Source organism: Myxocyprinus asiaticus, chromosome 39 (genome assembly GCF_019703515.2).
Source record: "Myxocyprinus asiaticus isolate MX2 ecotype Aquarium Trade chromosome 39, UBuf_Myxa_2, whole genome shotgun sequence".
Taxonomy (NCBI): domain Eukaryota; kingdom Metazoa; phylum Chordata; class Actinopteri; order Cypriniformes; family Catostomidae; genus Myxocyprinus; species Myxocyprinus asiaticus.
This window is the reverse complement of record NC_059382.1, coordinates 37,332,087-37,344,870: the sequence shown is the minus strand read 5'-3', so window position 1 is coordinate 37,344,870 and position 12,784 is coordinate 37,332,087. Positions and strand designations below refer to the sequence as shown.

Here is a 12,784-nt window from a genome sequence, read left to right as displayed (position 1 = left end):
CTCTCCCTGAATAGAATAAAACAGCTTTTATAAGATTACTGATATTACTGGAGTCTTTGTTTTGTTGTGCGTGGTAATGATTTCCTACACATACTGCAAAATTACAATTAATTTCTAAAACTTAAACTAAAAAGAGTTCAACTTTTTAATGAAGAAAAAATTACTGAGTGCACCTATAAGGCACATAGGTGCCAGCCAGGATGCAGTATTCACATACATTTTCTATCGCCTAACAGAAAAGAGGCTTGAGAAAGTTCAAGAAAACATAAGGATAAAAGGACTTCATTATGGAGCATTATGAAGAAAAATATATTTTATTAATATTAAAGTTGTGTATCTGTAGCTGAATATGTTATGAATTCAAAGATTGTTTATAGGTTTGACGTATTTTTTTTTTTATTTTTTTTGTGTGTGTGTGTGTGTTATGCATTATCAGAAAAGAATGAAAAGCTTAATTATGCACTGAAATCGAATTGTTCTGCAAAAATTAAAAGGCTGTGAAACTTCGTGTCATTAGCGCTACTCGACAACAGTCGACACACCGCACGCTGAGGACATCTGCTGGTGAAAAGACTGGTAACACGAGCGGCTTGTTTGTTTGACCTCAACGAGCCACCGTAGTTCATAGTAAGAATAAAAACATATGGCGACCTGCCAAACATAAATAAAAAGCCCTCCTAATATCTACTTTCAGTTTTTGTGAGGTCTTACTTGTCTCACACCGCTTCAGTAGATAAAACGACATTAATGAAGTGAGTTTTGGTGGGTGAAAAGATCTCCAGCTCTGTCAGAATATACTGGTCAAAGGGCATCAATGACATTTATATTCAGATCTGCTCTAACAAGTAAGTCATCCTGTTTGATCATGTGTCTAATTTATTATATTCAAAGTTTTAAATAGATTCACGGTTTGGATATATAAATATTAATTATAATTGTATTTATGTCGCTGTGAACACTAATAGACGATGAACCATTAAATATTTTATAAGACACTGAACATACTTTTAAAGAAAACAAATGTGCATCATCAGATAGACTCATGTTTTTTAGCCGATATGACCTAATGTCAGTTTTTTTTACATTGTAATGAGAGTTAATTATTACTTTTCTGTTGCTGTAAAAGTCGGTGCATGTTGGTGAATATATCCCAATAACAAGTTGAGGAAAGTTAACTGGGTGAAAGGTCACACACTCAATTATAATAGGTGTTATTTCCATCTGTTCATTTATTTATATTCATTTGTCATGTCATTGCTCACCATTGAAATTAAGAAAAGAATACAATTAAATCGATTTTATAGAATTAAATCAAATCAAGGATTAATCAACACAAAATCGCATGTAGCAGAAATTGCTGGCAATGAAATGGCAGTTCTGCATACTAAAAAAAAATTAAAAAGTTAAAAAGCCTTTCTCTGAGTTAAAGTTACAGAGAAAGAAGAGCAATAAAAGGAAAGAGTATATAAATTATATTAGCATACCTAAATAATATACAAATGTATAAATGGTACAAACTTTTATCTTTGTTATTATTATTACCTATACAGTGACCTCAAAAACGTATTTTGGACAATTAAAAATAGATGAAAGTTATTGCATTAGATCAGGGTTTTTCAAACTCAATATGATGATCCATTTGGGACCCCCTTCCTAAAATATAAAGGCAATATAAAAGGGAAACACTGTGGCTGTCAATATTAAACAAAGAATTGAGGTTAATCTCATGATTAGTCTTTAGGAAGCATAACGAATATATCAAGCAGCACTGATAATGTCAAATTTGGTAAATGTTAACTTATTAACTTTTTAGAAAAAGAAATGTACACTACTGAAATTTTCCGCGGACCCTCTAGCACCCTCTTGATGCCCCCTGGAAATCCTCGGGCCCCAGTTTGAAAACCCCCTTTACTGGATAACAAAATTTCAAAACAATTTACTATAAAGGAAGATAGCACAATCACACTTTTCTAGCCAAGTTTATTAGGTTTTAAATGATAAAACAGTAGATATATTGTTCAAAATTAAAAGTATTTGTACACTTTCTAGCTGTCAAATGTTAGTGGAACATGTCCATAGTTAAAGGGATAATTCACCCAAAAATGAAAATTCAGTCATTCACTCACCCTTGTATTTTTCTAAACCCATATGTCTTTCTTTTTTGGTATACAAAGAGAGAAATTTTGAAACAATGTTTATGCTCTCTAATGTCATACAGTGGCAGTGGATGTCACCACATCTTCAGAGTTTTCAAAGGACACAAAAGTATCATTCAGAAGTGTAAGAAATAATCCCATGCGACTGTAGTCTTGTTCTGAAGGCATACGATAATGGTTAGTGAGAAACAAATCAAAATCAAATTTATGATTTAGTGAAAACCTTCACTAACCATTGCTCTCCTGTGTGCGTTAATGAGAGTGCATGAGAGCAGCAGTTCACACAGCCTCGCTTGTGAGATGGGCCGTTAAAGCAAGAACTCGCTGTGTTTTTGCTACAGCCAGACCACCACAGAGATATTTACAACAGAGCACACATTACATCTGCACACAAACCAGAGAACTGAACTTTGAAAACATGTCTGAAGAGTTGGAAGTCAAAGTGGAGATGCATTTCTTTGCAGGGGCTGCGTGAACTGCTGCTCTCGTGCGCTCTCATGTACGTGCACAAGAGAGCAATGGCAGGTTGCTCAGAACAAGGCATGAGTCAGATGAAATAATTTATAAGACTTCTGAATTATGCTTTTGCGATCTTTTGAAGCTTGAAGAGGTGGTCACCATCCACTGCCATTGTATGACATCAGTGAGCAGAATTGTTTTTTAAATGTCTCCTTTGTGTACCTAAAATATGGGTTTAGAATAACAAGTGAGGTGTTAACAAATAATGACTGAATTTCCATTTTTGTGAACTATCCCTTTAATGTGATGAACTACATCTGTGGTTACTGTACTGGTTACTGAACTTCATACATCCACTCAAAATCATATTTTTGACATTAATTTATCTTTTACTTTGAATTAAATCAAACAGATCTCATTTTTAATCTGTTGTGTTCCGTTTCTGTCAGAGTTGACGTGTATTGTCTTATCAGAACAGGGTCTGTTGATGCCTGTCCTGAATGCTGTTAGAGGAATGTCTACTTCAGGAGGTCCCACCCCCCCCTTCACCACCCTGTCAATCACCCGCCCGGCTGACACCATCACTCATGTTGAGTTCTGTCGACCAGAGAAACGCAACGCAATGAACAAGGCATTCTGGAGGTGCTATGTGACATCCATTACCATATCAAACACTGCTCAATTCAGTATTGTTCCGTGCATCCACTTCACCCAACCTTAACTTAATGTGAACGACAAATAGATTTCAGAGACCACAATGTACATATAATAATGTTGAACTGTCATCTGCGTATTTTTGTTCTGTTTGCAGTGAAATGGTTGACTGCTTCAATCAGATCACTGAAGACTCAGAGTGTCGTGTTGTGGTTTTCTCAGGTGCTGGGAAGCTCTTCACAGCTGGTAAAAATATCAAAAACTATCTTGCCACATTTGATGAATATGGCTAGTTGTCAGTCTCTTTTCCTTTAATTGCAATTTTGTCTGTGGGGTGTACAATATTCTTCATTTCGACAACATTAACTGATAGTGGTCATCAAATTTAACGGAAAACAATGCTAATTAGTGGGTTTTGTTAAGACAAACTCTATTGTTATCATTCATACTTGGGTTTAGGGATTTGAACAAACTCCTAACCATTTTCTGTCGTAGTCGTATATCAAGGGACCAAAATATCATAGAGACTTGGGGTTCTTCTGACTTGTTCCAGGAAGCAACCACCCAGCAACGTACCATCAATCACCCATAACACTCAAGGCCTGTTGATGACAGTATGCGTGATGCAAATTTTGTCATCAGCAGTCTGCGCACCCCAGATTTTCTTGACCCACGGACGCTGTCCTGGTCTGTGCGCATGCGCCGACCATTGGCTGTACTAAAAGAGTTTCACAATGCAGTTGTGGTGCGCATGCGTCAAACGCGTTCGTATTCGCTCGCGGTCAGAAAAGTATACTTTGAAAGGCAACGTGGTCGGCCGTGCGTAATCTGATCCGGAACATGGAAAAACTAAGTATACCCAGGCCTTCAGTATCCACATAGCAACACTTTGGCAACCAACCACAACACCTTAGCATTGTGGCAACTACTTTTCCACGGACAAGACAGGCACCATGTACTTGTCAATAAAATGTAAAAAAACAAAACAAAAAACAAAACATGTAAAAATCTGTTTATACGTGCTCTACCATTAACAACTACAGTTTTATCTTTAAGAGAAACATTCAGTCTGCAGCACTAAAGACACTATGCGTGACATAAATTTCATATTCAGCACAGTCCGCGCGCGGCCCAGATTTTCTCGACAGGCGGACGCGGTCCTCGTCTGTTCGCATTGACTGCACTAAAAGAGTACCACAAAGCAACTGTGCCATGCGTCGAACACATTTATATTCACTCGCTGTCAGAAGAGTATAATTTGAAAAGCAACGTGGTTGACCGTGCGCGATCCGATACGGAACACGGAAAAACTAAGTATACCCTGGCCTTAAGGCTGTCAAATTAAAATGTGAAATTTGAATATTTGTTTAATGTAAGATAAAAATGCATTTGAATTTTAGATGTGTGCCAAGCACTGACAATGACTTAGGTGGATGTCTTTGGTCGCTGTGTTTTGCTCTCTTATCAGCGTCTCGCAGCACAACGGGCCATTGACATCACCGTTTTTTCACTATGTCCAGCTGTTTTTTTCAGTGTCTCATGCAAGACCGGCATGCTTTTAGATGCCATGTTAGGCAAAAAGAACTTTTAAAAGCATGTCTCAAGACACCAGCGTTATGAGTTGAGCTGCGTCTGGCTTTTTTAATGCAGGAACGCTGCAATACATGCCATTGCTACGTTAGTTTAAAATGACGTAAGCATTTTTTTTAGGTATGTTTGCAATAATATAACACAGTGCTGTTTAGTTTATATGTATTTGTTGAACTCTCTTGTGGACAATGTCGATTAAAAAAATCTGGTGATCACTGATATCTTGATTATATGGAGTCCCTATAGAGGACAAGGCGGGAATTTGTTTTTTTTTTTTTAAATAGTTTTGCGTACCCTCGCCAAGTTTGCATTCACTCGCAATAAGTTTACCATGGTTTTACTACAGTAACCATATGTTAACCATGATATTCATAGATAATACAGGAAAACTATGGTAATAAAACCATAATTATGTGGTTATTATGGTTTTACTACAAATACCATGGCTTTACTATAGTAATATTGTAGACTGTTGTAACCATAGTTTTAGTAAATGTAGTTACCATGACTGTTGTAGGCTAACCATGTTTTGTTCTTGTTTTTTGGTGAAAACCGTGATTTTAATACATAATACTGAATCATTGAATTTATTTCTTTCTTTCTTTATTTCGTAATTTATGACAATTCAGTCCATCCAAAATCATCTTTTTTTTTTTTAAATGTCTGAAAAGGAAAAGGCTGCGGCCAAACCTTATTGTGCCTACCCTTTTTTACCTCTCTAGTTTGTAGTAAAACCATAATAACCACAAAATTATGATTTTTATTACCATAGTTTTAATTTCCCTGTATTATTACTATGGTTTTACTATGAATATCATGGTTAAAATATGGTAACCATTGTAAATTTATTGTCAGGGAACGCAAAACTATTTCAGAAAAAAAAAAATTCCCACACTGTCATCTATGGGGCTTCGTACGATTTTGGTAATATTTAGCTGAAAATTTCACACTTTGTTTCATGGCCCTACTAAAGACTGAATAATAATTCTCTGCACACAGGTATTGACCTCATGAGCATGGCCAGTGATATTCTACAGCCTGAGGGAGACGACACAGCCAGGATCTCATGGAACGTGCGCCGCACCATAAGCAAATACCAGGAGACCTTCTCTGTTATGGAAAAGGTTTCTGTTTTACATTGTCATTCATGTACTGTGAGAGCATCTCGATGCTTTATAAAATATTAAAGGTTTTAAAGCCCTAAGAACAGATAGTGTGAGAAGTAAAAGAATTGAAGGAATACTTCACCCAGAAATTCTAATTCTGCTCTTTTCCATACAAAAGTGATTAGAAACTGGGGCTGTCAAGCTGCACCTAAATGCACCATAAAAGTAACCAATACAATTCATGCACTGTTCTCCATGTTTTCTGAAGTCATGTGATAGCTTTGTGTGAGGAACAGACCAAAATGTAAGTTGTTATTCTCTTTATTTATTTACTTCCACCTGATTAAATCTGTCTCAGAACTTTGTTTGCATATTTTAGAGCTATAAGACAAGATTAAAAAAATGTATACTAGAGAAGTAGGTTACTTCGTGATGGGACCCTGATGACCCTGTTGGTGTTTATTTTGTGATCATGACTGGCTGATTGCATTATCCCATACGTAAATCATACACAGTCTATTTCATCATGTTTCATCATGTCTCATTGTGTCTTTTTCTTTGTACAGTGTCCAAAACCAGTGATCGTGGCCATTCATGGAGCATGTATTGGAGGGGGTTAGTTTCTACATGTCCACCGCTCTTTATGCTTCACACTTTCTAATTGTTGGTACTAATATGTTAAGTACTTCAAGGTGAAGTTTCTTCACTGTGTTTCAGCAGACAGTAAAACATATTGTTGCAAGCAGTCATGTACGATTTGTTATGATTTGTGTCTGGTGTTAAAGGAGTGGATCTGGTCACGGCATGTGATATACGGCTCTGTACACAGGATGCCTGGTTTCAAGTCAAGGTGTGGATGCTCTTATTAGATTGTAGTTGTGATTTAAAGGAACATTCCAGGTTCAGTAAAAGTTAAGCTCAATCGACAGCATTTGTGGCATAATGTTGCTCACCACAAAAATTGATTTAGACTCGTGCGACTATATATATATATATATATATATATATATATATATATATATATATATATATATATAAAAATAAACAGGTTAAAGTGAGGCACTTGCAATGCAATTAATGTGGCCAACTTTTGGAGGGTTAAAAGGCAGAAATGTGAAGCTTATCATTTTATAAAAACACTTATTATTTCTTAATGGAAAGTTGTTTAAATCATTGTTTTTATGGTCGTTTTAGTGTTCTTAATTGTTACGTAGTCATGGCAATGAAGTTGTACAATTGGAAATAACTTAAAGAAAGATTAGTAAGCAATTTTATCACACTAAAATCATGTTTACATGCATATTGTTTATGTCGTGTGGCTATATTTTTGAAAAAGTGTGACGTGTGTATTTTAATGTTTATGGATTTGTCCCATTCACTGCCATTATACTTTAAGTGCCTCACTGTAACCCACATTTATTTTAAAGAAAAGTTGGGACAAGTTGAAATGAATTTTTGTGGTAATCAACATTATGCCACAAATGCTGTTGATTAAGCTTAACTTGTATTGAACCCGGAATATTCCTTTAATATTTATAAATCATCATATGTAATTATTAGGGTTTGTCTGTCAACTGATTAATCAATTTATTCAAATTAATTACATGCAGGTCAGGGCATGATTACATTTTTTAAATTTTTTTTTATTTCACTTTTGTTTTTTGTGTTGATGTGTTATTATTTGGTATAATTGTGCTATTTTTATTTTTAGAATTAATTAATTAATTAATTAACTAAATGTGTTAAATTGACAGCCCTAAGGCAAAGTTTGTAAAGCTTGTAGTCCCAACAGAAAACTCTGTACACTTATGCGTGCAATACCATCTTAGATTCATGTAGATTCAAATATGATTGTAAATTGTTTGCTGTTTTCTCTTGAGGAAGTTGACATTGGCCTGGCAGCTGATGTTGGGACTTTGCAGCGTCTCCCCAAAGTTATTGGAAGTCGTAGGTATGAGGTTTAGCCCCTGAAACTTTGGCCCATGGGATACATATTTAGTCATATGTGGTACCTTATGAAAGCTTAAAGCTAAATCTGAACTTTTCACAGAACCCCATTATTTTTTGCGTTTATGTTACATAAAATAACAAGTTAAGACCTGATGTCCTCTGTGTCTACAAATGAGCACCATCCTAGGGTATTGATGTAGAAATATGAATAGAAATATATATGTTTTTCAGATAGCACTAAAATAGTCAAGTCATGCATCAATTGAAAGCTTTTATTCTCAGCAGTGCATTTGAATTATATATCTACATCTTTATACTCTACATCAGCTCTTACCTTAGACTGTTTTCTTCAAAATGTGCCATATTATACTTGTCTGTGAGCTTGCGTTGGTAAACAATCTAATGGTATGTCTTCGATGTCCAGAACAAATATGCAGTCTGGCAGAAAAAGCACGATAAACAAATAACCAAAATACAGTATGTTCTATCAAAATATGACTATTGATCAACGACACCTAGATTAAGCAATATTTTGCAATTAGTGCAGTGTCTTGAGGTGAGCTTTTAATTTAGGATGTGAAAAACTGCATGCGGCAGCCAAAGTATGCAGCATAGTTTAAGGGGACAGCCTAAATATAAAACTATTATAGATCCTTTTGTAATTCAGAAGTGAAATATTCTTACGTTCTCTTTCAGTCTGGTAAATGAGCTGGCTTTGACTGCGAGGAAGATGTACGCTGATGAAGCCAAGAGTTGTGGATTGGTCAGGTGAGATATGTGAATCTGAATTTAAATGGGACGTATCCTACACATTTTGTAAAGCAGAAAAGCGACAAGTGATTAAAGTTGTCTCAAAGATGTAATTATTTTTGGTCACAATGAGTGACAGAACATTTCATTAATCACTTGGTTTGTATTTCTGTGCTGATGTCCTGGTTAGTCCCACCCACAGATAACTCCCATATGTCCTAAATCTCTCCCCTCTGTACATGACACATCATGCAGTTTATCTTCTGATTGGCTGTGATTGTGTTGATTGTTCTTAATGTGTCATTCACAACAGTTCTACGATAAGTGGAACTGGAACTGATAAAAAACAGGCCATGATTTTGCTACTGTACCTTGAAATCTTTATGTTTAAATGACCTTTTTATGATTTAGGAACCTTTTTATTCGTAGAAATTGGTAGAGCGCTTGCCAATGGGTCACGGGTTTGCAATCCAGTTTGTGTCCAATCCTTCAATTACAGCCTCTTTAGAAAGACTGCAGACCTGTAACATTGTGACAGATTCACAAAACAATGTGTGCTGAAATGTGCCACTCAAACTGATCACAACCATAAAGATTTTGAAATGATAATTTCTGTAGATTAGTTTAAATAAATGGTGTGATGAATTGTGTGTATGCATGATAAATATGGATAAAAATGATTTTGTTAGTTTGTGAACTGTGGTAGACATTGTTATTTGTGTGAATTTCTCTTCTCTCGCACAGCCGTGTGTTTCCAGATAAAGAGACGATGATGGCCGGAGCTATGGAGATGGCAGAAGAGATCGCAAGCAGGAGTCCTGTAGCAGTACAGGGAACCAAAGTCAATCTCATTTACTCCAGAGATCACGGTGTTCCAGAGGGCCTGAATTACATGGTGAGATCTGATGTTCTCAGTCTATACAGCATTTTATTGGACAAAAATATCTATAAAACAAGATGAGTAATCAAGATTTTTGGTCCGTTATGAAGAGAAAGACTGTAAATTTTAAATGTGTATATCTACTTAAAGTGCAATAGCATGTACAGTAGATGGTTTTAAAGCTCATAGACATTGACATTTTGATTGCTTTTAAAATCTTTTTATGGAGCTCTCAAGAGCGGATTTACATTTTTAAATCAGGATTCGACTTTCTAAGCTGTCAAACACCCCCTTCAGGAAGACCTCTTTGAAAAACGCCCTTTGTACAAAGCTGCCAGGAATTGTTCCTGGCAGGAAGCAGATGCACTAACCCCACCCCCACCCCGAACCATGGCAACAAACTGAAAAACACTGTCTTTTTGGCCATATTTTGTTCAAAATGCCATGACACCTGTTCTTTCTTCGATTCCTCAAAAAGTATATTGGTGCCCTTAGAAGCCATCAACATTTGCAGCCCATCGTTTAAAAGACAACTCTACCTTTACTTTCTGTTTATGTCTGCAGGCCACCTGGAATATGAGCATGCTTCAAACCCATGATCTGATGAAGTCAGCTCAGGCTGCCATGGAGAAGAAAAGCCCTAAAGAAATTACTTTCTCTAAGCTCTAAGAGTCTACAGGGGAATGCATACATACTCAAACCAGCTTCAAAAGTTCCAGGAAGATCACCTGCTGATTTAGAATTGATCTGCATATCTTTGTCGACATGATTTTTTACAACTAAAGTGAATCATGTCTTAAACTTCAGTGAAAGCTAATTATTCTGTTTTTCTGGGATTGCCTTAATAAAATTACAGTGTAATGTACTATTTTTATGGGTGTCTTAAATGCTGTTTGGCACATAAATGTAAAAAAAACTGAAAAGCGCACAATAAAACTAGAAACTTTTAGATATAGAGTATGACTGTTTGACCTATACTTTTGTAATCATATGATTTTTTTGATGGTGGTTTGTGTTCTGCATTAAATGACATTTGACGGCAGAACTTGTATGAACTGTTACAATATTTTGGCAGAGACTGAATGTTTGTAGGCAAGGCTATGTTCCTGCGATGCCCCAGGAAAAGATAACATTTCTAATTTATTTGTTTATTTCACGGCAGTGTTGGGTAGTAACTAACTGAAAGTAGTGATGCTACTAACTTAAGTACATTTTTCAGTAGCGTGACAGAAGCTCAGCTATTTTCACAATAGTGTCCCTGATAGAACACATACATCAACCAGATGTCTATTTGATGTGTGTTTTTACATATGGAAGACGTATTTGTTAGGTTGCTCATCTGCAATACGTCAATAAGACATTCAACAGTTGTCTTTGAGATGTTTATAATTTATAATGTTTGGGGTTGGAATACAATCTCCGTCAGACTGGGTGGGTGCGCGTGCTCGACCTCAATTTCTTTTTCACTATATAACATAATTATTTTTTTTAGCCCTGTGTTATGTTTTATGCTTTATAATTAGCCATAAAATTTCGATTAAATTATTTTGTACAGTGCTCCAGTACACTCATTACACATATTCATATTCGTAATTATTTCCCCAAATATGCTAAAGATGAAAATATAAATGATGGGATAATTTGCACAATATACACTGATCAGCCACAACATTAAAACCACCTGTGTAGGTCCACCTCGTGTCGCCAAAACCGCGCCAAGCCTATACTTCTCACCACAATTTTTCCAATTAACATTTTTATTGATTCATAAACATATAACAAAATGAAAAACATAACATTTATACACTGAATCAACATTTAACATTTAACTAATACCCCTCCCCAATCACCAACCCCACCCTAACCCCCAACGAACACCCCTGTGGTCACAAATAGATACACATAAAAAAAAAAAGCAAAAAAAAAAAAAAAAAAAGGACAAATAATCATATATAATTAAAACTATACATCTCTCTCCACAGCCCCTCCCCAAGAGTCCCCCCAAAACACCAAGTAATTGCCCCACTTCCTGTCAAAAAAATTCTGAACCCCCAGCCTTCTGCTTGACATCTCCTCAAAAGCAGCTAACCTCCCCATCTCTGCACAACACTCTGGAAATGAGGGCGCTCTATCCGACTTCCATCCCCTTAAAATAATTTGCCTGCCAACCATAATGCTGGTCAGAACCCAATTTTTTATGTGTTTATCCCCAAAATGTATGACCACCCCATCGCCCAAAATACAGAGTCTGGGGCAGAGTGAAATTCGAGTGCTTGAAACGTCACACAAAAAACTGTGAACCTTCGATCAAAATTCCTGGATCTTAACACCCCCCCCAAAAGCATGGATTGTGTCTCCATCTTCTGATTGGCATCGCCAGCAGGTGGGTGTGTCTTTAAGACCAAGCCTATACAATCTAGAGGGGGTCCAATAGAATCGATGTAAAATCTTAAATTGCATAAGGCGTACCCTTGCATCTCTAGATGCAGACGTGACATTTTTTAGAATCCTAGCCCACACTCCCTCCTCCAATACCAAGTTTAAATCTTTCTCCCATAATCTTTTGATCGAAGTTAAAGCTCCGTCCCCCAGACTATGACTTAGCAGGGAGTAAGACACTGATGCCTCATGACCTTTTTCAAAAGCAGTAATCACCTCTCCCAGAGTATCTGCCGCTTTAGGTGGGTGTATGCTACTCCCAAAAATAAGACAGAGCAGGTGGCGCAGCTGTAAATACCTAAAAAACTGACATCTGGGAATCCCAAAATGTTGAACCAAATTTTCAAAGGATCTCAACACTCCACTCTCATATAGGTCACCGAGTGTAGTAACCCCCCTCACAATCCACCCTGTCCAGCAGAAAGGGGACTTATTAATACATAATTTAGGGTTCAGCCATATGCTTGAGGCAACATTTAAATAAATGTCTGAATTGAACACTCTGGACACTTGTGTCCATACCAAGTGCAAATGAAAGATAACGGGGTGTAACTTAACTTCTCCGATTAGTTTGATAGAAAGGCTTTGCAATGGCAAAATAGGGGCAAGAACTTACTGTTCATTATAAAACCAGGGAGGGGCTCTCTCAGGTGGAAGCGACCAATGAGCCAAATGTCTGAGACCGAATGCATAACAATAAAACAAAATCTTGGGTAGGCCTAGCCCACCATTTTAATAACATTAACCTTCTCAATCATAGATAAGTGTAATGAAGCCCACCTGCCCACATCGCTCAAAAA

At 36.6% G+C, this 12,784-nt stretch overlaps 1 protein-coding gene across 2 annotated transcripts; it reads left to right on the top strand.

The window, feature by feature from the left end:
* Nucleotides 1-612: 612 nt before the first annotated feature.
* Nucleotides 613-10,502, top strand: ech1 (enoyl CoA hydratase 1, peroxisomal). 2 transcript variants are annotated; one of them, XM_051678556.1, is made up of 10 exons: nt 613-845; nt 3,094-3,257; nt 3,427-3,515; nt 5,859-5,983; nt 6,532-6,580; nt 6,751-6,815; nt 7,846-7,916; nt 8,612-8,683; nt 9,410-9,560; nt 10,110-10,502. In XM_051678556.1, exons 2-10 carry the CDS (start codon nt 3,103-3,105, stop codon nt 10,212-10,214), a joined length of 882 nt encoding a protein of 293 aa, XP_051534516.1. In that variant the 5' UTR covers nt 613-845; nt 3,094-3,102; the 3' UTR covers nt 10,215-10,502. The 2 variants fall into 2 exon arrangements, with proteins under 2 accessions (XP_051534516.1, XP_051534515.1); XM_051678555.1 differs by having other exon boundaries at nt 3,089-3,257.
* Nucleotides 10,503-12,784: the final 2,282 nt, after the last annotated feature.